Source organism: Chelonoidis abingdonii, chromosome 18 (assembly GCF_003597395.2).
Source record: "Chelonoidis abingdonii isolate Lonesome George chromosome 18, CheloAbing_2.0, whole genome shotgun sequence".
In the NCBI taxonomy this organism is placed as follows: Eukaryota; Metazoa; Chordata; order Testudines; family Testudinidae; genus Chelonoidis; species Chelonoidis abingdonii.
Window position 1 is genome coordinate 7,572,066 of NC_133786.1, and position 27,356 is coordinate 7,599,421.

At 48.8% G+C, this 27,356-nt stretch overlaps 1 protein-coding gene across 1 annotated transcript; it reads right to left on the minus strand.

Moving 5' to 3' along the window:
* Positions 1–1,418: 1,418 nt before the first annotated feature.
* On the minus strand, positions 1,419–27,356 carry ADAMTS8 (ADAM metallopeptidase with thrombospondin type 1 motif 8). The gene is made up of 9 exons (XM_032802415.2): positions 26,512–27,356; positions 12,982–13,221; positions 11,925–12,057; positions 10,729–10,896; positions 9,718–10,016; positions 6,425–6,608; positions 5,689–5,861; positions 5,420–5,595; positions 1,419–2,773 (listed from the first exon to the last, which is right to left on the minus strand). The coding sequence occupies exons 1-9, from the start codon at positions 27,133–27,135 to the stop codon at positions 2,041–2,043; spliced, it is 2,730 nt and encodes a 909-aa protein (XP_032658306.1). The 5' UTR covers positions 27,136–27,356; the 3' UTR covers positions 1,419–2,040.

Consider the following 27,356-nt stretch of genomic DNA (forward strand, 5'->3'; position numbering starts at 1 on the left):
GCATGCCCCTTCCTATAGTACGGGCTTTGCTTTTTCTAGAAAAACCTAGAATTAAAATACAGGGAAAATAGGGTCAATAGGTTTGAGAACCCCTCCCCTCCCCCAAATAGTTTTCAATGATCACAGAATCTTATCCTCCAGGAGGGCCACCCAGCCCTAATTAGAAAAGGACACACATGAGACAGACAGACAAATGGAGACTCTTTTAGTTCTCTGGGGTTTGTTTCCACCAATTAAATGGAAGCAGTACACACAAGAGAGACAGAGTGAGAGCATCAAAAGGGAGAAAGATGCTCAGGAGTCCCCAGGGTACTTCTGGGTAATATGAGGCTTCCCTATTGAGAAACTTTGACGAAAAGTAAATTTGCACATTTTCCCTAAAGACAGAGGCTGCTGCCAGGTCTGATCAGTCTCACCGGATGTGTAGCACAGGGAACTTCCTTCAAAAAGGTGAAAGTTCAGAGACTGGCCAGATGTCTGCACTGGGGACAGACAACATCTGGGTCGGAGAGAGAAGAGCTGGCTGTGTTTCTTAGCTCTGGCCGCAATTCCTGCTGGGGGAAAAAAAAAAGAAGACTCCAGCCTTGGGAGAAGATGTCCTAGTCCGGACTGGTCAGATGGAGGACAATATGAGGGCAAAGTGGTGGGAGAATTGACTGAAAACCAAGGAGGGTTCCTATGCACAAGGAAACACTAGTTCGCACCCTCCTGGTAGAGACAGGGCATAGTTTAGATGCAGCATCTAGCTATACATCATGCAATAAACATTTCACTCTTCACCTTCAAAGCACTGTACAAACGTCAGCTAACCCTCATGACATCCTGTGAATCAGGGTAGTGCCAATCACCCCATTTTACAGTGACTCATCTAAGGCTGCATAAAGGAATTAGTGTCCTTTAGACTCAGGAGTAGCTAGAGCTCGGTCCCCTACTCACAACACTCTGCCTCTTGCGACAGTTCTTTGGTTGTCTGTGCAGGCTAACTGAGAGACACAAGTCAGAAAGGTTCAGATGGGCACATGCAATGCTGGATTTGACTTTGCAGGCTGGCTTTTCATGGGGCTTGCACTGCATTTGTGCACCTCTGATGGACCGACTTTGTCCCCTCTCCTTTCATCTATTCAGATGGTGGATGGCTGTATATAACCATCTAGGAATAGAGATGGCCCTAAACAAGCCCCCTGGATCCAAACACCCCCAAACTTTGGGATAAAGGGGACTGAAATTGGAAACATGATCCACAGAAGTTTTGCAAAGGGGTCCAGCTTCAAATGGGCTCAACCAAAGCCCCAGCTCCGAACACCACTGAAGTTGGGACAAGGCAGAGGTTCCAAATTGTGCAACTTAAACCCCTCTGTAGTAACAAACCCTAATGGATTTTCCCAAATTAGTATAAGGTCACGTTTAAAGCTTCTGCTCCCACAGTCTTTACTGAAGAGCATGGGAATTCTACCTGAGGAATGGTGGCAGGATCAGGCCCTTCGTCCCATACCGGTTTAAAAAACAAACAAATCTGTGTTAAACTCCGGGGTGCTAGAACAATTTGTATAGTGGGGGTGCTGAGAGTCATTGAACCAAATTGTAAACCCTGAATGTAATGGAAACCCCTTCAAGCCAGAGGGTGTGGCTATCCTACCCCTCAGTCTCCCTGCAGATGAGTCTCTCAGGCCACATATGGTAAATAATGGAGAGTGGGTGAGCATGGCTGAAACTCAGGTCATCCTTTTGGGAAATAGCCTAGAATATGATTAATTGCTCTTTAAATTAAAATTCATTTGCTATTGATCAGTAAAAATAAATCACTGGACTCCTCCCTTCCCCCAGACTATTCCCCCCCCCCTTCTGAGGTAGCTGTCTATTGGTGGGGGATGGAACCAGAAAAGAGTCTTCCAAGCAGGTCTGTCCCCCGAGGGCCTGCTCAGGTCAATTAGTGCACATTCACTTTTAAACCTACATCCCTGCTTGACTTGCCAAGCCAGGTCTGGTCTGGTTAGTAGTTGGCTACGTTATGTGTTTCCGATGCACTAGGCTTGCCGTGGCTCAGCATTCTTGCAGCACACAGGTGGTGGTCGCTGCCTGGGGCAGGGGCAAGCTGCATTTCTCAGGGGCTATGATCTTTCCTGCATAGTCAATGCAGGCGGCGCTCCGCGTCCGCACTCCCTCGCCACAAGTTCGGGAGCACGGCGACCAGGGGCCGAGACGCCAAATGGGGCACGGGAGGTCGTTGCAAGGCTTGATGTCCTCAGGCTTCAGAGCCTTGTCGCAGGTGGTGGAGGCCTGGTCCTCCACATCCCGGCATTCCACCGTTCGCCTCTGCCAGCCAGAGCCGCAGGTTTTGGAGCACTCGGACCAGTCTCCCATAACCCACTGCGAGGTCAGCATGGGCTGGATGATGTTGGCTGATTTCTTTTCCTTGACCTTCTGCTTGCTAAAAGGGATGTCCTTGGGGAGGAAGAAAGTGTACTTCACCTTGGGTGGGAAGAGCTCACTGGAGACGGTCAGGAGTTGGACAGTGAGAGATTCTGGAAGCTGCTGGAAGCTCTGGAGCCGCTCCAGGGTTGTCAGAGAGCCACTGTACTTCAGGATTGTCCCCTTCACCAGCAGGTCTTGTTCCATGGCTGAAATGGCAAAATCTCCATTCAAGAGGTACTTGCCATCCAGGGTTCTCAAAGCCAGGTAGTTTCCATCGTGCCGGACCCCTCGGTGGCTGCGTTGTTTGATGTCAATGTTGGTAGCTCCAGCAGGGATAGTGACGATGTCATTATATCCATACCTGTGTGGATCAAGAGGAGATAGTTGTCATCCTGAACTTACAAACAAATTAGTACAGGAATGGGATAGCATATTGCCTGTGACAAGCTTGACCTAATCAGCACTCCAGTGCCATGGACGGGGAAAATTCTGCAACAGCCTCTGATAAATGTTAAACGGGAGGGTTTTTCTGAACAGAATGTGAAAATGAGCAGTGCAATCAGTTATTTATTTTGATATGAAATTCCCTTTATTTTACACCGCCCCTACATTTTTACATTGCAGTGGGCCTGCAGGGTTTTGTACTGGAAGCTCAGATCTGCATTGGGACCTCGTCACGGACACAGAGGAGAGTTTTGACAGCTGGGTATGAGGCAGCTGAGGCTTTGGTACCTAGGAAGGGATCAATGACAGTTTGGAACTTTAAGATAAGAACAATGGCTGGATGTTTCTGCTAAAACAATCAGCAGTTAAGCAGTTACTGATATTGATGTTTATATTGTCCTCTTTAGGTTTCAGAGTTAACATCTCTTGTGAGATGAGTGGGGCATTTCACACCTCTTTGAGCTATTTTTTCCAGGCCGTCTGCAGATTCAAGCAGATATCTCCACATTGGTTGCACTTGGTTTACGTTTGTAAGGTTTTCTTTGCAACCATTAGAGATAGCACCTGAGTTTTAAAAAAATGAAATCAGATTCTGGAGCGCAGTTTTGCCGCTGGGCTGGGCAAATTGTGTCGCTGTAGAATCCTGGAGTACACAGGAGCCTAGAGACTGCAGTGTGAGCACTGAGTCATGGCTATGGACTAAAAGGCCTTTAAGTCAGGGACTGTCTGTCTTTGTGCCTTTTACATTATCTGTGCTGAGCAAACAATAATGATAATTTGTGACAGGTATGAGGCAACTCACTAGAATCCAGCACCTGGCACAAGTCAGCACCTGTAACTGACAGGACAATTTACACACAGCGTTTCAAGGGCTTGTGTTGTGGCTGGCAGTTACGCGTAGAGTATTTTGGAACAAAGCCTTAGGGTCGAATTTTGCTCTCAGCTATGCTGGCATCCTTAACCCTGACTTTAATAGGTTCTCCTGTAGATTAAATCCTTTTGGCTGTCATTACCATGTTAATTGCTCTTCAGTCAACCACAAGCAGTTCATTGGCAAATGGAACTTCCATTCATTGTGTTCCTTGGAAGGAAACCATTTAGGAAATCTAATTTGACCCCGAGAGTAATCTCGCCACATAGAATTTGATATCTTAGCCCTTTGTTACTCTCTTTCCAGGAAGTCTTTTCTATTGGACTCCGATGGCTAGCGTTATTCTGCTTGAAGTTTAACCCATAAACACAAAGGGCCAGCTCTTCAGCTGCTGTCAGTTGCCACAGTTCTATTGATGTTAGCGTCAGTACACTGATTTATACCACCTTTAGGCTCTGGCCCAGACAACAAAACTCGCCCATGTGTCAGGCCAGCACAAGATCACTGAGCCATTTAAGCATTGCATAGATCTTATGCTGGCCCACTGCACACGGATTAAATTCAGCCTCTGAGCTTAGACTGTAAACACCTCAGGGCACGGACTGATTTTTTTATTTGTGCCTGGTAGAGCACCAAGCACACAGTAGCGGCACCAGATAACGTTTGAAGCAACAGGCACTGCTTGGGTTACATAAGGAATAAACTTTGCAGAAGTTTCATGGAGTTTGGGGCAGAGATAACAAACATTACAGGGTCACTTGGCTGGATTCTGAGCTCATTTATCCTAGTGCAAATCCAGGTTAACATTATGGAAACCGATAGTGTTACGCCTGATTTATATTAGTGCAAATTAGATCAGAATCTGTCTGACTGACAGGTAGTTTAGGTTCTAAATGTGTGTGTGCGTGTGAATTGTTTTTGGAAACCTTAATAATTTCATGATACATTTAAAAGTTAATATTGAGGTTTTTTTTTTTTAAATATATATATTTAAAGTTTTTCCTGCAGTTTTGGCATCCACACCATTGCAACACTCAGATAGCACATGAGAATCAGAAAGTGTAACAGACAAGAGACAAAATATGAGCCTGACCGGGTCTGGTTTCACTATCCAAGCTGATTCAAGAGTAAAAATTAAAACAAACGGGGAAAAGTAACCTAGATTATTAAATCTGAAATAATTGTAAACATCTGACATGCCGCTGGTCGTCTGTGTAAGGAAATATGCGTTTAGTAATGTGTGAGTGTATTCTTCTTTCTGCTACACCCTGTTTGAATGCATTAAAGTCAATGAGATTGCAGAGGTGTAGCTAGAGAGAAGAATCGGATCCTGAGCTACTGTAGGTCAGTGGAACTCCACTGAAGTCCAGTATTTGGCGCCCTGGGAAAGAGCCTTGGAAACAGTGACTATGTTTGATGATTAAACCTCTTTTCTCTGTAGGCTTGATCCTGCAAAGCTCCAATTAGCTGGAATGATGTAGAATCAGGCCCTCTAAAAGCATCCGTGTGGAGTTTGCAGGTTGTTTGGCGGTCTGATCCTGCAAGGGGCAGGACCGTTATGGGGTGAAAGCCGCTGCTCCATAAACATCCCCAGGAGAGACAAACCTCTCTCACTTGGTGCCACCTTTATGCTACGATCATCTCCTTCCATCACCCCCCGGAATATCAGGCTTCAACCTCCCCAGGACTTACTTGGATCTGTTGAGCGAGCCAGATATTTTCCTGCATGTCGACCCATTGCCACCGCACACCCCACACTTGTCCAGCTTTTTGGAGGAGCCAACCACGTGGTCACAGCCAGCTTTGATGCACTGCCCGTGGACGCAGATGGAGAGGGTCTCTGGCCCACACAACGTCCCATCGATCACCTGGGCCAGAAAAACCAGACAATAATGAGACAGTTCCATGACCCCAGTTATACTCCAGGCAAGGACAATAATAATTAAAGGCAAGTATCTTACTTTGGCCTCAAATACTTTGAATTCGCTCCTCCCTCTGGCTCGGCAAAAAAGCTTGCAACGGTCCCGGGGGGACACCCCGGAATACTTGGGGAGCCACTCCAGCAGATTCCCGTCCAGATCTGTGAAGTTGTAGCTGTTGTACTTTGCGCACTGCTGCTCTCTAAAGCTCTTCCCTGAAAGGAAGGGGAAATGTGACCCGACAGCAACCCAAAGGCAATCAATCACTTGCCTGAAATCTTACAAACGGCATCCACTTGTGAGCTAGGCTTGCTGCTCAGCCGTGCATGCACACTGCAAGTCTCACCACTAGACCCTCAGGGAGCTGAGTGGATACCCCTACCAGAAAACTGTGGTCAATTAACCTGCCAATGGCTCTTGGGGAAACGGTGACTGAAAGGGGTGGTTTTGATGAATAAGCCTGCTGGTAGGTTTGGGAAGGGAGGCCGTGTGCTGCCTCCAGAAGCTGGGTGAGGGATACTCGGATTGTCTCAGTGGCAGACAGAGCCCCCCCTGTCTCCCTAACATTAGGCCATGCAGTGCCTGGCAGTCAGATCTCAGCAGACAGACTGCTGCCATAAATAATGCCTCGTAAATTATATCGATAGCTGTACAATGGCTCCTTTCACGTCCGCCTAAGCCCCCTTGCTGGGAAACCCGGCCGTTCTCTCTGGAGCGTCTGTAGACAGAGACAGGGATATTGTGTGGAGGATAGTGTGACTTGCAAACAGCGGATTACCATCTGGCGGGCATTCCTCTGTGCAGCATGACTGATATTTGGCTCTCTGACCCTTGCAGTATTTTCCACCATTCTGAGGCGCGGGGTCATTGCAGTCCCGGTACGAGAAGTGCACTCCTCCTCCGCACGTCCTGGAACAGGCTCCCCATGGGCTCCAGGGGCCCCAGTTCCCATCCACCACAGGCTGCAAGACATTGCAAAGGATCCCGTTACGGAAGGCCCTCGTTATGGCAATGAAATAAATCAGTAATTACCCTTAGCTCTTATCTAGTGCTTTTCAGCAGTAGATATCAAAGTGCTTTACAAAGCAGATCAGTATCATCTCCATTATACACATGGGGAAACCGAGGCACAGGGAGGAAAGTGACTTGCCCAAGCATTAGGCCATCGTCCAAGCCAGGAACAGAAGCCAGCTCTCCTGAGTGCCAGTCCAATGCACTACCCACTAGAGAGGCCATTTGTGGGATGTTCAAAAGGGTTCTGGGTGCCAAAGACAGGCTTGTTCATTTAGGTTGAGATTTTCCAAGCTGCCTACAGGAAATTTATTCAAGGCACAAATGGCAGGTAGGTGCCGAGCCCTCAATAGGAGTTAGGCCCCTAACTGCCATTTATGCCCCATTTTCCCCACTGACGTGACTGGGAGCTGGGAACGCAAATCTACAGGCTGGCTTTGCAAAACTCAACCATAAGCCTGAGACCCAGGCCACCTCCCTCACCACACCACCAGCAGAGTCCAACCAGGCGGGGTCACTCGTGACGTTGGCTCCAGGGTTTAAACTTTGCACAGCCGGTGACAGGCCCAATGCAGGGGAAGGCCCTTGCCTCCAGAGCTCCTGCTCTCTGGCAGCTCACCAGAGCCCAGAGCTTCTGAGCCATCACGTTCCACACCAGAAGAGAAGCCAGTGAAGGGCTGTAACAACAGCCCCTGGCTGAACATGGAGCAGGGCCGGGGCCAGGGGCCTGGACCACCCCAAGAGTAGGACAAGCTCCCGTCCTTCAGGCAGCTATCATTGTACCTTTCAACTTTGTACAGGGCTTAGGGCTTGACTCTCAGAGGGAATGAGCATCTATTGAAGTCCATGGGTGAAATTCTGGCCCCCGGTATCAGTGGGAGTTCTGCCATTAAAGTCAATAAGGGCAGGTGTCACACAATGGGAATTGACAGAGAGAGGGAGAATAAGTCATGGCTGGGCTTTGGCTTCATTTTGTGATAGGACTGGGCTGCTGATGAGCCTAGAGGTGGTGTTTGTCAGTCAGTGTGTTGCTGCAGAGAGCACGGGGTAGGTGATAGTGTTAATTTCTAACTAGATAAATATGACAAAAAAACCTCACAAAACCCAAAGGAGGTAGAAATTTTTTTTTTTTTAAATGCAGCCAAGCCACATGCTCTGGTTGAGGTTTAAACATCCTCTGTGGCATTTGCAACCCAAACCTTGCAGCATCACCGGAGAACCAGCCAGGAAACAAACCTGTGGTGCCCAAGTGAAAATGAGCAGTCCACGTCCCTCATGCCAGCTGAGTGAAGTGCAGAAAGCAAACAGCAAGCAGCGGGGGAGTTGGGGGAGAAACACAAATATGATTGTTTGCACATTAAAAGATCGCTAGGATTGCAGCAGGAGCCCACAAAGGACAGGAAACTTACAGTTAAAGGAGTAAAGCTGCGATGCTTTGGCACAGCAGGAGAGGCGTTCTCTCCTCAGTTCTTAGCCCCTGTGCTCAGTAGCAAGGTCACGAAGGCCAGAGGAACCACACCAGAGGAAAACTGTTGTGAGTTATGACTCAGCCTCATGATTTTTATCCTGACATTGATCCTGTCATGTAAATATGCAGGGCAAATAAAGGACTAAAGCACCAGGACAATGACCCCATACGTTGCTTCCTAGCAGTGCTGACTGGGGGCCCTGATCTATCAAAGCACTTATGCACCTGCTTATCTTTAAGCACGATCAACTTTAATGAACCTATTCACGTGCTTACAGTTAAGCTCGTATTTAAATACTTTGGTGCACTGGGCCCTGATTCAGAAGTAGTTGATCTCCATGTACATTGAGAAAATGACTCAAAGGCACAAAGGACAATCTGCTCAGTCTAGTTCAGACCAGCACAAACCATAATGAAATTCACTGCAGAGTTAATCTATGAGCTGGCCTTGTCCAGCACAGGCTGAAATAAAATAAAAAAAACTCTCAATGTAACATGCTATCAAAGGAGATATTCACAACCCCCCGCCCCAGGCAAATCAAAAGATATGGGCCGTTCCTGGATACAGGTTAGGATGGACGAGGATAAGGGAACTGCCCCCACACCCCTGCCAATTTTGTAACATGAGGTGCTTCATTTATAAATTGCCAGCCATTTAGGAGCCCAATTCTAATTGGCATAAACCTGATACACAGGCAGCTAAAGAAGCAGGTGCTTGGGGCGGCCAATACCAAGGGGCGGGACTCTGGCCGCTATAGGGGTGGTACGTCTGGGTCTTGGGCAGCAATTTGGCAGCAGGTCCCACAGTCCCTCTGGGAGCGAAGGACGTGCTGCCGAATTGCTGCCGAAGAGTGGAGCGGTGCGATCACGCTGCTGAAGTTTTTTTTTTTTGGCTGCTTGGGGCAGCCGAAAACCTGGAGCCGGCCCTGTCCACAGGGATCTACATTAGCAGACTTGATAGCAGGATAGGGGCCATTGACACTATCAGCAGTTAACACACGCCCAGAGTATTTGCTCATCTTGTCTCTTCCTTGAGAGCCAGGCAGAAATTGCTTGGTGTTTCAGTTCACCCTCCTTGGATGTAGGCAATGAGGAAATAGGGTCTAGCAGTCTGAGCACAAGGCTGAGAGTCAGGACTTCAAGGTTTTAATCCCATCTCTGCTAGTGAATTGCCATGTGGCCTTGGGCATGTCATGTCAGCTCTCTGCCTCAGTTTCCACATCTGGGGTTAACGAGACTTCCCTGGCTCTTAGGAGGAATCATGTATGCAAGTGCTAAGTATTAACTCTACTTAGATGGCAAACTGTTTGCGGCAGATGCTGTCTTTTTATTCTGTGTTTGTACAGCACCTAGCGCAATGGGGTTGTGGGCCATGACTTGGGCTCCTAGTGCTACCACAATACACATAATAATGATAATTTGGCCTTCAAGGCTGGGCAATGCCTAAAGCTCAATTGCTTTTAAAGATGATGGTGGAGAGGAAGATCATGGACAGATGCCAGAGGGCTTGGCTCTTCAGCCGCATTCTTGGTGAATAGTTCTTTCACCCGGGTACAGACAGATCATCTCTTTCCCATCAGCCATTGGGTTACCTGGGGCTTCCTCGCATCTTGTGCCACGCAGCTGCTATCCCAGCACAGCCTGCCCGCTCCACAGGGCGTACCGTCTGCCCACGGCAAGCTGCCATTTTTGGTGTGACACAGGGGCTCCCTGGTGTCTATTCTGCACCACAACTGCGCACAGATGTCCTCGTCCGTGGTGTTTGGGCAGTGCCGGAACTCCTTGCCGAAGATCTGCTGGCACTGGCGGTCCAGGTCGTACATGGCGAGTTGGCCTGGAAGGTCTGTGGGGAGGACGATGGGTTCAGCTGGAGCGTCAAGCAGGCAGTCACCTGGTCAGCGAACAAGGCAAAGCAGAGTGAAATAAAGTCGTTTACCATTCACCTAAGGCATAGCCCTGGGCTCCTAGTGGCCAGCTCCATTATCTCGTTCTGTCCAGCAGAGTTGACTTTATTACCCCTACGCTGTCCCTGATCAGTGGGCGTCATGTCTAAGCTGTCAGGATCCCTCAGTGAAGCATTTCCTCAGCTGCTATTGGCTGCATGAAGCTATCATAACCCCTATGGTGCAGGCTGTTAAAGAGAGACGAGCAGCAAGGAAAGTGCACCGGTGAGGCTCCAGTGCACGGTGTCTGTGACGGAGAGTTTATTGGCCAAGCAGGTGGGTAAAAGACTGATATGGCACTTGGGGGGCTCTGACCTATTCAGGCTTTGCCTGGCTAAGACATCAGCCAGGGCCTACTGCCTCCCTTTCACAGCTTGTCCGTTCCAACTTGCCACGGTGCTTGGGCTGGCCTAAGAGCCATTAGAGAGAAGTCTGTGCACCCAGCTGAACAGGAGGTAGAGATATCAATAGGGCCATATTGTTAATGGCATATAGGCACCTAAGGATGCAGGTGGGGTCGAATGGGATTTTCCAAAGTGCCACAGCAGGTTAGGTGCCTAAATACATTTGAAAATCTGGCCCTGGAGGACCTGTGCTGGTCTGCATCCCCCTGGTTTGGAACAACCCCAGCCATCCAATGGGTACTGAATTGATTCCTACCATGTCCCCCATCCAGAAACTCTGTGAGGTACATGGCACTGCAGGGGGACCAGGGCAGGGTCTTGTTCAAGTGGACAAAGAAAGGAGCCATCATGTGGTGTTTTCCCAGGGGCCCAAAGAGCCTCTCACAGGTCTTGGAGTCATCATGGGGCATGCTGAGCACGTGTCCTGGAAGAGGAGAGAGCCTGAATGTTAGCAAGCTGTCTTCCTCCCTCCTCCCACCTTCACCAGCCTACATCCTCTCTGAGTACTCCTCGCCCGGCCTCTGACACTTCCCGCCCTTCTCAGGTTGACAGCCTTGTCACAGGTTTGAACGGTAACACCCCGTCGTCTTCCAGGAGAGTCCCAAACGGAGCACCTCACCTAGGACAAGCGTAAGCCAGGTGCAGGCAAAAGCAGGTGCCGCCACAAGAAATGGATGTTCAATAAGATGCTTGCTTGCGAGGTGGAGATTCCACTGTCTGCAACTCCATCCATTATCTTAGAGGTGACACCTGTATTTTTTGTGCCTGCTGCCCCAGGGGCAATCGAGCCAATCATCATATCTCAAGTGGCAAAATGCGACCAACCAGACTCAGTAACAAAGCTCAACAATATCTTTTCCCCCCACTATATCTGAATTACACAGTGGGAGGTGATATCATGTGTTGGACACAGACCAGTCTGAGTAGGCGCAAAGGACCACAGTGAATAAAAAGAAAAGGGTTTGGAGTGCTTGGGCCAGATCCTCTGCTAGCATAAACTGGCATAGCTTGACTGCGGGGGGGGGGAGGGGGGAGAGACATTTGGTGCTATCATCTTGTTCACTCTGTTTGGGCGTATTATCTCTGCCCCCACCCTGGGTCTGCCTGGTCTATTGAGCTGATAAACTCTTTGGGACAGGGACTATCTACACTCTGAGCAGTACCTGTCACAGTTGGGCCCTGATCTTGATTGGCCCTTAGACACTAATATAATAAACATCATTTATAATAATAATTGAAGTCAATGGAGCTACGTCAGTTTACAATGGTGCTGCGCAAGTTTACACTAGTTGAGGATCTGACCCTCCAGTTTAAACTGCTCCCTGCCAGAGCCCCTGACTTGAGAGAGATTTCAGATCTGAGATGCTGGAGCTAATAAAAACCCTGCCATGGATTCTGCGGCAGTGGTCCGGCTGGCTATTCCTCCAGTACATGCAGTACAAAAGGAGTTACCTAGTTCATGAGCCAGGGTGTAGGCAGCCTGGAGACCCTCATCTTCAATCACAGAGCAGCTTTTGTTGGGGTCGCACATGGTGCCAATGTCAGCCACTCCCAGGGTGTCACAGCTCTGGTGCCCACAGAAGTCCTGTATTTGAAAATGGAGCCAGAGGAAATATAGTTAGACAAAGCATGGGTCCCCATGTGATTCCACAGACGCATGGCCTATAAGGATTTGTAGGTATATGGCTAACCAGGGATCTATCAATTGTTCCGTTAGCATGCCACTCCCTGTGACTGCAGGAGCCCTGGGGTCTACTCCCACGTCTAACTTTTCCTTGTATATTAACCTATGTCTTGCTACATAGATTGCTGAAAGAACTGTCTACGTCTGTATGTTTGTGTCAGGAGATGGTACTGCACGTTAGACTCAAAATCTACCAAGTTCTCTCATGCTTGAGGCACAGACAAAATGAACTCCTAGATCATTGCTATCTATAAATCCCATGGTTCTGTGATATGAAAATAAGACAAGATGTGGCCTATTAACTGACTACTAAGTGAGGTTCCTCAAGCAGCTGGTTTTCTGAAATTCACGGTTATGGGATCTGTAGGTCAGTGGGTTTCCAAGCAGTCTGCATCTCTTCCTTTTCTCTAAAGTTCCCATGCCATTGCTGGGCACCTGACGATGGGCCAGAATGAAAATATTTCATTGAGAGGAAGGACGGATGTATGGGGAAGCACTAGAGTGGGAATCAGGAGATCTAGCTTAAATCAGGAGATCCCAGCTCCGCCTCAGTGCCCCGGGGTTACCTCGGGCAAAGTCATGTCATCTCTCTGGGTCTCAGTTCCCCATCACTGATATGGGAATAAGAGTCTACATTCTATTTAGACTGTAAGAGCTTTGGAGAAGGGATCCTCTTTTAATAGGTATGTACAGCACCTACCACTGTTAGAATATTGCACTGGAGGGGTATAATTCTGCCCCCTCCTTATCTCCCTCTATGCTCCAGGTCATGCCCAAGGTAAATCCCATATGGAATCTGGTCTCTCAGCGACTGAGACTACAGACCTGTCTAGTCAGCAAGACAGCAGTGTCGTAGTGCTCTGGGTGACGGTCACTAGCAGGGTTGAAGCTCTGTTGCCAGTTGCAAAAGTTGCGCAGTGTGAGCCCTCCGTTGTCGGACACTTCCGGCCCGGCCTTCTCATCCTCCACAACCAGCACCTTCACCACCACCAAGCTGACGGAATTCTTTAGGCTAGGGTGCTGGTAGATCCGAGCAGCCACTGACATCAAGGTCAGAATGTGGTTCTGAAACAAGAAAGGCAGATGGACAACCAGGGTTATACCTTGTGGAGGGGAAACTTCTGGTTCTAAAGTATGCAGTGTGTAGTCTGCCACTTTCTGTTCTCTCGCAGGGGCCACTCCTTAGGATTTTATTAAGTCCTGGGCACTGTACTGGTTTAAATTACAACCCAAGGTGCAAGGCAGGGGAAAATTAGATCCCCTAGATTGAGGTGTGTATCTCAGTCTATGTCTGCTATGCCTTTTGTTATAACTTGGAGCACTGCTGATCCTCTGTATTGCAAATAACGCACTGCTGTCTGCAGCTGCTCAGGAGAAGGATGTCAATGATCTGAGGGATGTGTTTGTGCATCCTCAGTTGTAGCATGAACCATACCCTCATTTTCCAACCCCAGCCCTCTAAAGCCAGGAACCAGTCAGAATGTAACCACTTTAACTATACATTTTCCATCTCAGTGCTGTGTATGTAACACCCACATATCTATGGGGTCAGCAGGGTTTGACCCGAGGGCCTTCAGCTCCTAACTACAGGCCTCTGCTAGTTGAGGTATAGCAAGAACTCTCTTAGCTAGCAGCAGTAGTAGGTTGTTAACCTATATGTGGAACAGCTACTAGAGGAGGCACGACACATACTTTACAAACATTTTAAAGATACAAAATCTACATTATTGGATGTATGATTGCAGTACGAACGTGGGGGGGGGAAGCAGAGGTAAAAATCAACATAATTCTGTCGACTTTAATAGAGCAACACAAATTTTCACTAGCTGAGGATCTGGCTCCAAGTCTTCACTCTACTGTATGGTGGAGTATTTGCTGGTCTTTACACTCAGCTTCAAATATGTGCTCTTTAAACAGATTCTCCGCTCCTGAAGGGTGGTCAGCACTCCTGGCTCAGAGATTCCTAGGAGGTACGAGCACAGCAGGAAATAGCCGAGTTTTTCCAGCAAGCCCCAAGTGCTGCAGTACTGTAGTCTAAACTGTGTGTGGGTGTTATATACTCTGGTGTTATTATCTGTGAATGGGATTTGTTCCTATAGCACTTATGCAAGCTGCCAAGCATTCACTCAGGAGTTCCTTCTGCTTGGGCGAACAGGCGAACCAGAGGTTACCGAATACGTCAAATGCTCCAGCAATGTTTAGGTTGATGTAAACATCTTATCGGCGCATTGAAATTCCTCCTCTGTTTGGCACCATCTCACGGAATGACATTCATGAGAAAAAAATGCAATCATTACACAACAGCATGAGTACTGAGAAAGAGAATGCGGCTTCTCTCATCCCAAAATTACACACTTTGCGGTCTCACCTCAGTGACTTTAGCATAATTATTTAATTAGATTAGATTCAGACATAAGGACTAAATTTTGCCCTTTCTTACACCTGTGCCAATCCAGAGCAGCTCTGAAGTCAGCAGAGCTGCTACAGATTTACACCAGCAGCTGAGACCAGAATTTGGCCCTGTGAGTTTAACTATCTCAGCTCTAGCTGGAGTGAACAGTATCCTGTAGTATGGAATGCACCAAGTTCTTTGCCTCAGTGGGGAATAAACAGCTCGCAACGCTCACAGCCTTTCTGGGCCAGTGATTTGCATGGGAGGAGCAGAAGCGCCATTTGCTTAGAAGATTAATAAGACTCACCAATGCAAACATGTAAATCAGTGGCCATGATGGGTGTCTCGCTTGCATTCTAACATTCAGTGGATCGGAGGTCTTGTCACAACACGGAGCCTCTGATGCACTTTGCGACATTCATATATTAATAACATACAAAATGACTTTCATCCCACAAGGATCCCCAGGCACTTCACAGACTGTGCGTGGAGATCAGTCATTGCTGCTAATGCAGCCACCTCTGGGGTGGAATGAGAGAGCTGTTTAACAGCAACACTGCACAATATCGAAGGGTGTGAAGTGAAGAATACCACAATCAACGGCAACTGCAGGAAGCAGCAAGATTCAGGAGGTAGAAAATAATTAACTAAACAGAAATGTGGCTGACACACTGCAGTCAGTGTATCCCTATTCTTATGAAAAGTGCCACTCCTAATTAGCAAAATGCGGTCAGGAGCTTGGATTTATGCCTCTTCTGAAAGACTAATTGGTCCACTGGGGGCATCTTGAACCAATGCCATATAAGCAGGACATTCCTAGTTATCTTAAATCATTCTGCAACATATTATCCTATCACAGACTAGACACACGAACAGCTGTCTAATTTTAGCAATATGCACGTTAGTCAGATTCAGTCCATTACATTATAGCAGGCACCAGAACGAGTGAGAGGCGCACTCACTAGACCTGTTTATTCAGACTGGCCAGAATTCCATAATGCAACATACAGTTGCAAAGCATAGAGCAGGTACAGCAAAGAATTCACTATTGGGGCAAGAAGCATACACAAGGCTGTGCAACTTACGAAGTCCTACTGTTACTGTACCAGTGGAAACGTGAGAATTCTTTCTCTCTGCCTCAAGGTAAAGTCAAAATGGGCACCCTAATAAAAAGGCCACAGAGCTGTGGAATAATGCGTCTGAAGAGGACTCCATATTTCACAAGACTGGGGTTGAAGTTGGCATAATGACCTCCAGTTTAAAGCAGAAGGCTCCCCGAAGCACTTGAATGCATATGCAAACCATCCAGGGGTTCACATCACCCACCACTGAAATGCAGCTGTCTCTGGGGTGGAATATGGTAGCTGCTTAGTAGAATATAGGATGGTTTGGCGGGAGGGGGATGAGGTAACAAAGGAGACTGGAACCAGAACAAGAATTTTGAAGGGTCTGAAAATAATTATCTATATTGAAATGGCCCAGACACCTGGGTTTACATTTCAGTTCTTGCAAAGAGAGTTATGAGATCTTTTCTGAGCCCAAAGATGCAGGATACTGGACCATGCTCTGGTGGCGTAGGCTGGTTTGGCAGACCTCACAGTGGGGCTAGGGTTAAAATCTTATTTCCTGCCTGTATCTGCAAACATGGAAAAGAACTGGAAGGCAAAGATGGAAAGTGAACCGAACAAATAGCTATTTAGTGAAGATTAAAAGGTCAAATTCACTTGTTCCATCATCTGGTGTCTATTTATACCAGCGCTTTGCCTGTGCAGTGCATTCTGTTTCAGTATGCGAGCAAGGGGTTCCGCTGGCCTGTGATAGGAACCTGGCTGCTCTTGGGCAAGAAGCAAGACACCTGCAGAAAGTCCATTTGACCAGCAGAGCCAGTTCAGAAACATGTAATCTGAGGGCTTCTTCGGAGGCCAGTCACTGTGTTTTCACAGCCGAAGACAACATTTCAAGTTGCTTGATCCTGTTTGTCCACTTTCCTTTCTGTCACCCCAATCCTACCGGCCTCTGTATTAATGAAGAACATCCAGAGTGAGATTTAGCCTCTCTGTCATTGGATCTCCATGAATTCCCCTTTGTGGTGTCCCTGCTGCCGAAGAAGCAGTGTTAGATTTAGAAAAAGGGTGGAATCAAGGCTGAGGGGATCAGATCTGATGAGGTTAAAATCTTGTGAGACGATTTTTGCCACCTTGAATGGCATTATGGGATCAGGAGTGTTCTTGTGAGATTTCTGCCATCTTGTCAAAAAAACCTGCTCTTGAGAGTTCACTCACATCTTTAACTAAAGCAATACAATTGGTCCTTTTCCAGTCCTGGATCTGATCTAGAATTAAAACTGGAGGGCCAGGTTCCAATCTGGGGAGATAAATCTGGATTACTATCAAATTCTCAGAGGAAAGAGAGATGAATCCTTCCTTTTCACCCAGTGCATTGGTACAGCTGCCTGGGCAGATGCAACAGGATTTGGCCCATACTGGAATAAAGTGGTACATTTCCACTGTTTAATGAAGTTCAGGGTAACTTTCCACCTACCCTGTAGTGGTTGTGGAGAAACCAAATTCCATCCAATTCCCCCAAAAGGAAAAACAGACTGGGGAACGCATCAGAAAATGCCACTCGGTGACCCTCAGTAGCAGACACATCAGATTTAGGAAGTTAAGTGGTGACTCAGTTTCCCTCTGGGAATGATGTTTCTTAATATCCCTAATGAGGTGTTTGAAGATCTATGGCTGATGTACTGTGGAAGCCTAGATATTAATTATTATTAGGTATTATGATGCTCCGGTAGTATTAACAGCTCCTGCTCAGCTGAGTTACAAAGCAAATGAGTTGCCTTTCCAGCAAGGAACCCACGTGCCCCATCGGTCAGGCCAGCAGCTCTGCAGCTGACTGAGGTGAAAAGCACAAACCATTACAGATCATGAGACTGCTGCTAGCGTACAGCACAACACAGGGGGAAGGAGATAAGGTGAGAGATAAGAATGTAAGTGGTTAGGTTTAATTTGATCACATCTAAGGATTTCATGTGACTGCAAAGAGTCTTGCGAAATGCCTCTCTGCACACTTATTTATCTGAAGCTGCACAGTCTGCTGAATATTGTCAGGGGGAAGGGTAAAAAACTGAATGAAACTGTATACCTCCCCCTCCCCCACCCCCACCCCCCTGTTGCTGTAGGGTTGTTTCAGAAGGATAGGAACCCACTCAACCTGTTTTTTTTACGGTTGGGTTACTTCTGTAGGATACCTCCCAGTTTGATGTGTTATTGTAGGACCCGCATTCTGATTTGCTATTGGAGGGTCGCTTTTTAAGCCAAACATCCTAACTGGCTGTGATTTTTCTCCTTAGAAGACAGCATTTACTGGAGGGGAAATAAGTCCAGGGCATTCTGTATGCAAACAGGCCACGGGAAGAAGACAGGTGGTCGGTTTTTAGGACTGACGAGCTCTGAAAAGGACCTTTAAAAGCCCCCCCAGCAGCAAGCACTGATTTGATACTATGCAGCCAGATTTTGTGTGGAACTTGTTCCTCGAGCGTTTGTCCCTATGGCTGCAAAGCAAAACTCACTCGCTGCTGGTTGTCAGGGGATTAATCGGTTGGTGCGTACAGTGTGGAGCCGTGGGATTGCACTGGAGCTCCTCGGGAGATGGCTCAGTATCAGCTCCTGTTCCCTAATGATACGGGCTAGCAGGAACCAGAAGGATGCTCCAGCCCTAGCTGGAATCCTTGGAGGGTGGGAAGTGGGGCAGCCTCCTTAATGTTTACCAAAGTCTCTGGGAGCTCTTGGGGTTTCTGCCAGGGCCTTGGCTCTTGCCTCTCACGCAACACCTCCTTCCGCAGTTAGATGGCCGAGCCAGGAATATCCTAGCACAAAGCCAGGCTGCAGCCAAAGTAAGTTGTGGGCAGCATGGGGCCAGGAGGCAAAATGAACCCTGGCCAGTCCTCCTGTTTGCTGCCCTGGTCATATTCCTCACGGTCCTCTTTCTTCTCCAGCTCCTCTTCTCCCTCTTTTCTTTGTTCCTTCACATGCTTTCCCCTTCCCCATCTCTTCCTTTCCTTCATCTCTTTCTAGTCCTTTCTTCCCCCCCTGATCCTCAGCTCTGTCTCTCCTCTCTCCTTTCCTTCCCTCCATGCTTAAGGAGCTGGGGATGCTCCGATGTTCTTATTCTCTGCTCAGAGTGTGCTCTTCAAACACCCCCCGCCCCATAACCTGACCAAGAGGCCTAGGGGAGGTGGCTCAGGGTCAGTACAGCTGGGCCTGGAATCCAACCTGCTTTCCTTCTCCGTTGAGATGACAGCCTTTCAGTCACCACAGTCCTTTCCTGATCAGCTGACCTATCGCCCATTACTGCCAGGTCAGCAAATATCATTATCCACATTTTACAGGTGGGCAAACTGAGGCACAGAAAGGTTAAAGTAACTTGGCCAAGGTGACGCAGCTTGATAGCGACAGAGCTAGGAATAGAACCCAGGTGTGCTGACTCCAAAGTTCCTTGCTTTTACTACAAGAACACACTCCATCCCAGAAGTAGAACCCAGGAATCCTGACGCCTCATCCCATCTTGTAACCTGCTAGACACACCAGATCGGAGAGATGAAGCAATGTCTGTTTTCTGAGGGAGCTTTGGATAGGAGCACAGTCACGTTTGTTTAGTCTTTTGCCACCACTGTAATTATTCCAGGCTAGGTTGTTTTCTCAGCATGTGGGAGTTGTGCACAGACCCTTAGGCATGAGATGCAGAGTAATCACAATGATCTCTTACACTGTGCCTTTCATACCAAAGTGCTTTATAATCAACAGTCACTTTGCCAGCAGCCACCTCTGGGGTCAGCTGTGGCAGCTGTTTAACATTATGCTGCAGTTCAGGAAAGGAAGCAGAGAAGATTCCCACATCCAGTGGGCAGAAATTGAGGTGGGGGGAGATTATATTGGCCCCCTCTGGATTATGCCTCTTAAGATCCTTGCTCAACCTCATCCTGGACTTCTTGAACCCAGAGTTCAGCCTGCCAAAGTTATCTCACTTCCATGTGCAAGATAAACTCCAACCAGGAGCCCTGGAGTGGAGAGGCCAATGCATGGATGTACTCAGCCACCCACTTCTCTTGCTCTTCCTTTTCCTCCAGGGCTGCAGTGAAAAGCAGCTGGAAACAGCCTACGTTAATTGAACCTTCAGAGATGGCCCCCGCACATTGCGGAATGCCCCCTTTATCCAGCAATCAGATAAGGAGGGCTGGCTCCTTTTGTCAAGGGATTAATTGAACTCTATTGTGCAAACTGTGAAAAATCCTGGCATAAGCCTGGAAGAGAGAGCCGGCACAAGGCAATCTTAGCTCCATCTCAGTCACATCTGGAGCCATCTGCTGACACGGCCAGAGAGCATAGCGGCCAGAGAGCACAGAGTGGCAGAAAGGCAGCAAAGCAAATATCCGTTTCCTCCTTGGAGAGCTACAACTGTCGACCTGCACTAGATGGAAGGCCAGGGTGACCATTTCAAAGCCACCTAGGGGTTCAGACATCTAGTTCCCATTGGAATCAGCAGGAACTGTGCATCTCATTCCTCTAGAAGACTTTGGAAATTTCACCCTGAAACTTTATGGGACACAGAAAATTCATCTGAGCTGGAATAGCCACTTGGTAGGTGGGAACTGCTAGAAGCAACTCTACCAGCAAGATCTGGTTGGGTTTAGCTCACCTGCAAGGTCACTTTGAGGATCAGTTGGCCTATGTAGAGGCTGTGCCCTGCTTGTCTGCAATAGATGGAAATTTGACTGTAACCCGATGCAATACAGCCTTGCTCCACAAACTGGGTCCAGCGGTTTAGCTACTGGTTGTTCTCAAAGGAACCAGATTGTACCAGGCCCAATGGAGCTCTAGTGCAGACCTCAACTGTATGGAGGAAATGCTACAGTCAAGGGTAGATCTTATGACTTACTCAGAACTGCTTATTTTATCAGTCTGGTGATATTTGATGCTTTTTCTTCAAGCCCCAGCTGCTGGAGTCAGGGGATACCAAGAGAGTCCCAGTTTTCTTTGACAAAAACAAAGGAAGTCTTCAAGCTTTTCTCTGTAACATGACCCCAGTGCACCCTGAAGGCTCAGAGACCAGATGGCAAAGAAAAAGGATCTAACATTTATTGTTCAAAATCTCACGATTTTTAAGACCAAACTCTTGGGGCTGGCAACTCTGTGCCCGCAGCCAAAGCCCTTACTCCTACCAGGCCAGCTGAGGTCACTCTCAAGTGAACTGGGCACGCTAGCCAGGAGACTTGCATCTGAGCCCCAACTCTGGCACTGATTGGCTGTGCTGCCTTAAGCAAGTCAAAGACCATCATTTTCAAACACACTCATTGCTTTGGGTGCCTAACTCCACTCCCCTTGGGCCTGATTTTCAGAGGCCCCATCGAAGTCAGCAACAATTGTAGGTGCTCAGTGTCTTTGAAATAATTAGGCCCTAGTCCTTTCCATGCCTCACTTTCCTCAACTGTTAAAAAAAAGCCATATTGTGCTAATGGTGTTCATCCACCTTTGTAAAGTGCTGTGGGGTCTCTAGAGGAGCCGTGCCAAGCATTGTGTGCCTGGTGCGGGTATTTGCATTTATCACTGTAGAATCTAGGCACTGTTCATCACTGCCTGCACCATCTTGTGATGGTCTGAGTGCCTCCCAAGAGTCGCTGAGCGCTCCCAAGGCATGTTGAGCGGAAAGCGCTCAGCACTGGTCAGGAGGTGCTCAGCACCTCTCAGGAACAAGCCCATAGGTGCAACAACAAATGCCTACTGGAATAATCTGATTCAGAGAAGTGATGAGAAATAGAGAGCCTTAGGGTCCGGTTCTGCTGTCACCTCCCCCACTGAAGTCAGGACAGTTATTTCTGGTTTACACCAGTGTAAAGAGGGTGCAGGATCAGACCCTTGCTGTCTGAGCTAGGCTAACAGCTGAGCTACTTGAGGAAGGATAGAGCGAATGGAATGGAATGAATAAAACTTTGATAGAACTTCCTTAATAGCAGCATAAAATTGATTATAACTTACACTGCTCTGACTCTCCCATTTCCTCTTATGTATATCCAATGCCTGATCTGTTATAGCTTATGTAAGAAAATAGCTTCTTACTATAAACAATGCTTTGACCTTTAATAAATATTTGGTAATTAAAGTGTTGTTATGGGAAGAAAAATAACTATGTAAATATGGTCTCTTCTGTCTCAACATTTTTGCTCCCTGTGCATCTTCCAGTCAGATGTGCTGCTCTCACTGACGCAAATAAGTTTGCATTCCCACTAGCTCAGCAAAGCCAGTTCAGCTATGGGAGCTTGAGCTGGATTCTGAGCCGCTTCCTGGCTTGCCAGTGGAGTTTCAGCTGCAGAACTCTTGTTATAGATCACACAAGAAGCCGAAATAGAGCCGGTGAGTGGGACCATTTGGAATAACCGTCCTGGCGTGTGTAAACTCAGCACTAGAATGGAGTGGGATTTCCCCCCCCCCACCTAAAATGTTGATTTTTTTTTACCATTTTCTTTCTGCCAGAAAAAAAAAAAAGACCTCTCTTCATCCTGCCCAACAAAATAAGCATCTTGAAAATGATATTTCCCTCGCCTCCCTCTTTTGGGATTAAGCAGAGAAATCGGTAGAGTGGGGCAGGATGGGGAACCGAATGAGGATTACTAGGGTATGCTTTGCCCTAGATTCTCCTCTGAGTTACATCTCTAAATCGTGAGGAACTCCCCTGAAATAATTTCAGTCTTGCTTTTGTGAAAGATGATGAGCCACAATCCAACCTCAGTTGCAGAAAATGGAGTTATGCCGTATTTCCCCTGAGAAGCCCTAACGTTTATGCTCCCTTCCGACTACACAGCTTGGTAACTTCCAATAGTGGATTGGGAGAGGGCCCCTTTCCACCCTTTTACGCACTGTCCTGGGATCTCCTGGCTGATAAGCAGCCTGTTTACATGGCCCTCTGGTGACATCACTTTCCTTTAAACCACGGTAACTAGCTTCTGGATTTGTCCCATAGCTACATCCTTGGCATGTCAGCATCCCATTGGTTCTATGTGCAGCTCAGTGGCCGTGGTGCCATTGCAAGCTGCCTAGTTAGAGCTCAATCACAGAAACCCAGCAAGATCAGTTATTTGGTCAGAGATCTGTTGATTTCACCAGTGTGTTTGTAGACAGCTAGGAGCAGCTTCAGTAACTAGCTGGGGACAAATCCTGGACACCCTACCACTGTTTTCAAGCCACTTGTTGCCCATTTGAAAGCAAAAATAGGACATGGAAGATGCAAAACCTCATTACTACTACTATGGTCTGCACTGATGGCCCTTCTCAGGGCTGGGATGGGAAATGCAATGGTGGGGTAACATTCTTATGCAAGGCCAAGTTTTTTTGCCATGGGCCCAAAACCTCAGGTTCTTGCTTTCCAAACACTCACTGACTTTGTCTGATGAAGAACTGAGCGAACCAGTTAGGACCTTATGATTTGGGTCACAATGTTGCATCTAACAGGACTTGATCTACTGCTATTTTGAGTGTAATCTATTCAGGGCAGGGACTTTGTGTATCTACACAGCACTGCACACCCTATTGGTATTATATAAACAGCAACAAACCAGAGCCAAAACCAGAGTCTTGCTGAGCACCCTCAAGTCCCACTGAAGTCAGTGGGAGTTGGAATGCTCAGCACTTCTCAGGATCAGGCCCATACATGCTGGAACAATTAGTACAGTGGGGGTGCTGGGAGCCATTGAATCAAACCGTAAACCCTAGAGATGATGGAAACCACTTCCAGCCAGGGGGTGCAGCCTTCCCACCCCAGCACCTGTGATCAGGTCTCAACTGAAGAGAGCAGGAGTGAGAATGTGCCCCACTGGGGACGACATGAAGGGAAGCCTTTGGGAAGGGGGTCAGACTCCACCTTAATCCTGCTGGCTGCTTGCTTACTTCAGTCAAAATGCAGCACATGGGTTTCATCTGGCTACAATTTACCCACATGTGTATCCCACTGCTTCAATCTGAGCTCAGTACCTAGAACTATTTGTCTTGTCTCTTGCACATCCTCCCCAGCATGTGTGTGTATACACCCCACCCCCACACCCAAGCTGGTTATGGACCATTCACCATTTAGTATCAACTGCTGCTATCCTACAGACTTTACTGTTTAACACACCGGTGCCAGTCTCTTGCACCATCTCTCACTTCTGTACCTAAAACCACGAGTGGGTCATTCAAACAACGCGACGACAAACCTAGAATCAGTCTGGCCTTCAGTGCCAGATCCACCCTCTGCTGCAGAATACCCGCCACCAAAATGATGGCAAATACCTGCACAAGCAGGTGGCAGGGTAATATACTGAGTGGTGTGGATTCCACTCGGTGCTAGTGATGGCTGGGGTGTACATGCCTCTTGAGGCATGGTCTCCTTTCCCTCTACAGTTGGGCCAGTCATGTCCCTCTCTGTGCCTCAGTTTCCCCATCTCTAAAGAAAGGGAGAGCGATATTGACCTTCCTTGCAAAAAAAACTATGAGATCTGCAGATAAAAAGCACTATAAGACCTACGGATTGCTGTTATCGTTACACTAATGGAAGTTACACAGGGATTTCCAGCAGTAGATTGTATTCTGCTGTCTAAATGTGCCGTATGCCCCCAGACAAGAGCAGGTGGATTTCTTGCTTACACTTGTACAATTGCTCATGGTGCAGCTGATGGCTGGGAAGGTGGGTAGAAGTTGGGTTTGGGCAGAGACTATAGGCCAAGGGTTTGAAAAGTGACAGTGCTGGTGACAGGGGCCCTGGCTGAGAGCCCTGGAGACAGACACTCTCTGTCCATAGAACAGGCTTGGCAGGGCATGAACCTTGCCAGAGAGCACCAGTCCCGACCTGGGGGGTGAGAGGAGAGATCAGCCTCCACAGCTGAGTCAGTCCTTTGCCTCTCTATTCAGACTGAACAGGTGGCCAATCAGTGCCATTGGTATGATGCTACGGACACGAGACCTCGACTTGTACCGGGCCAAGGACACCTCTTCTCCCATAGAAGAGGGAACGTTTCCCGGGGCAGGAGCACGGAGAAGAGTCTGTTTGCTTCGTGGCATGAGTGTGTTCGTGTGCAGGAAGGGTCTGCACTAACTGATAGCAGGTGCCCAACCCCAAGCAGGCTGGGGCATTGTTCCGCTGAGGCTTGCATTACTCACCGTGCTAAAGCTTCAAGAGGGAATTCAGTTAATCCCTTTGCTTTGCAGCAGAGCACTTTCCCTATATATCCAAGAGACAGAGATATTACCTCCTTCTCCCCCTCTCCCCTCCAAACTCTGTCCTCAGAACCAGGTGAAAAAGTAGCACTTTCTCCTTGGTGAGATGTAGGCATAGACATGGATCACTCCACTGGACAAAGACACTTCCTTCACCTCCTGCTACAACAGCATTTCCTACTTCCCCGGCTAGCTCTGTCTCGATATGAAAGGCACTAGCCCATAGCTAGTGACGATGCTGTTACAGTTAAGGATGAGGGCAAATCCATCGCTAGCTGATCAACCCAGCTGCTCAGAACAGTCTCCACAGTTTTCCTTTCAGGCTGAAACTGCACCCTTTGTCAGCTCAATAGCTGCATGGGTTTTGATGAAGCTTTGTTGCACTATCTTTGAATGACTCAGATAAGGAAAATACTATTAGTTTGATTAAAACATCCCAAATCACCGCACGGCCATTTGTGTGTGTGCGTGAATGCACAAACATCACTTAACGATAGCTGAGTTTTAAAACGCGTTACACATGGGATGTAGCTGGACGTCAGTGAGGAAGGTGCAAGTGATCATGCTCATTACAGGTCTGAAAGCCTGTCTTACAGATGCTATAGATTAACTGCGCATAACCAGGGTTGGAAATGGGTGACAGGGGATGGATCACTTGATGATTCCCTGGTCTGCTCATTCCTGATGGGGCATTTGGCACAAGCCACTGTCAGAAGACAGGATACTGGGCTAGATGGACCATTGGTCTGACCCAGTCTGGCCATTCTTATGTTCACCTTCAAGAATCATCTCTTTCATTTTATCTCTATGTCACAAACTCACACTTCAGTGACACTTAGGATCTGAAAGCACTTTAGGAACATTAGTTAACCAGCCTTATGCCAAAAGCACAGACAATGTAACGAAAGACAATTCACTTGTCTGGAGGCGGTGGGGGACCATGCTATAGTCTCTCATAGAAATATATCGCTGCTACAAAATTCAGCCAGGTGGGGCCAAGACTCTATAGAAAGGGGCTCAGGTTTTTAGACCAATTTCTATAGCAGCCCATTACTTGTCTGATCATAGCATGTTTCCATACAGGTAAGCATCACAATCCGCCCTGGGAGCAGGGGCACTGGCCATATTTAGAAATGCCCCTGGTCACCAGAAGGTGAATTCAGGTCTCTCCCTCCCCACCTGCCACCCAGTCAGGATATCCGGAGAGGGACGAGCCGCAGAGCCTTTGCAAAGCAAGCTCGTGGACAGTCACCAGCAGCTCCCAAACCGGAACCCCTCAGGATCACCCCTGAGCTCCAGGTATTACTACTCGGTGGAGACAGGACCGAGAAGCCTCTAGCCCTTGTGAGGAGCAGCCAGAGCGCAGCGCTAACACAGGGCTTGGTTTCTGAGCGGAGACAGCAGGTCTCCTCGAAGCTCCACGCCCTCCAGGGGGAGGCAATAGGCCGGGTTCCTGGGGAGGCAGCTCCTGGCCCTCAAGTCAGTGCGACCCCTGAGCGTGGCTGCTCCCCCAATGGGGCTCACACCCGGATCTCGAATTGGGAGGGTACCCCCAGGAACCACAGGTGGGCTGGCTCCTGCCCCCTCTCATTCCCACGGGTGTCAGGTCCCACTCGCGCCCGGGCTGACGCGGTGGGTGTCCCACCGGGGCGGACACGCGCGGAGGGTGGAGAGGGACCTGCCAGGGGCGCGGGTGGGGGAGAAGCATCTTCTTACCTTCAGCTCTTCCCCGTAGAACTGGACCATGGACGCGTCTGCCACCAGCAGCGTCTCCACGAAGCGGGCCTCGGACACGAAGCGCCTGGCTCGGCGGCTGGTCCCCACGGGCGGCTCGCTCCCGGGCTCGGGAGGCTCGGGCGCCCGCCGCCTCTGGAGTCGGTGCGGCTGCAGCAGGGGATCGCCGCCCCCGAGGGTTGCGGGCTGGACCAGGTACTCGTCCCCGTCCACCAGGAAGGAGCCGCGGATGCCCCGGCACAGGCTGACGGCCGCCAGCGAGCCGGGCTGCGAGTTGACGGTCCCAGAGTAGAAGCATTTCCTCAGCCCCGCATCGTCTTCCTCTGCCCGCGGGCCCGGCCGGCCCAGGCGCTGGATCTTCAGCCCGGGGGCGAGGAAGCTGGCATCGGGCGCCAGCTGCAGCACGAAGTCCCGGCTGAAGGCGGAGAGGCAGAAGGAGACCTGCTCTCCGCCCCGCGGGTCTGGGATCCTCACCGGCACCACCTCCTGGAAGTCCCCGGGCTGGCGGGGCACCGCCCGGGCTGCGCCCAGCAGCAGCAGCAGGATGGGGGGGAAGGCAGGTGCCAGCCTGCCAGGTAGGGGCGGCTCCCGACGGGAAAGGGGCATGGATGCCACGGGCTTTGAACCGGCCAAGTGCGACGGGAGACCCAAGTGCCACTCCCCGGACGTGGGACTGGCGCTGGGGAGTGAAGCCAGATGCAGTAGGAGAGGGAGAGATTAACGCCGGCTAGTTTAATTACCAGCACCAGCTCCCTGCACCTTTGCAAACCAAACACCCAGCAGCTGCAAGTCAGCGGCTGCTTGGGCAAGGTGCTGAGCCTAACGGG

What these genes read in the sequence shown, in the direction of transcription:
- ADAMTS8 (XM_032802415.2), bottom strand. Translation starts at nt 27,135, where the DNA reads ATGCCCCTTTCCCGTCGGGAGCCGCCCCTACCTGGCAGGCTGGCACCT. An exon ending in TCTACGGGGAAGAGCTGAAG is followed by an intron (nt 13,222 to 26,511) that starts GTAAGAAGATGC and finishes TTCTTGTTTCAG; the next exon opens with AACCACATTCTGACCTTGAT. An exon ending in TCAAAGTATTTGAGGCCAAA is followed by an intron (nt 5,596 to 5,688) that starts GTAAGATACTTG and finishes TTTCTGGCCCAG; the next exon opens with GTGATCGATGGGACGTTGTG.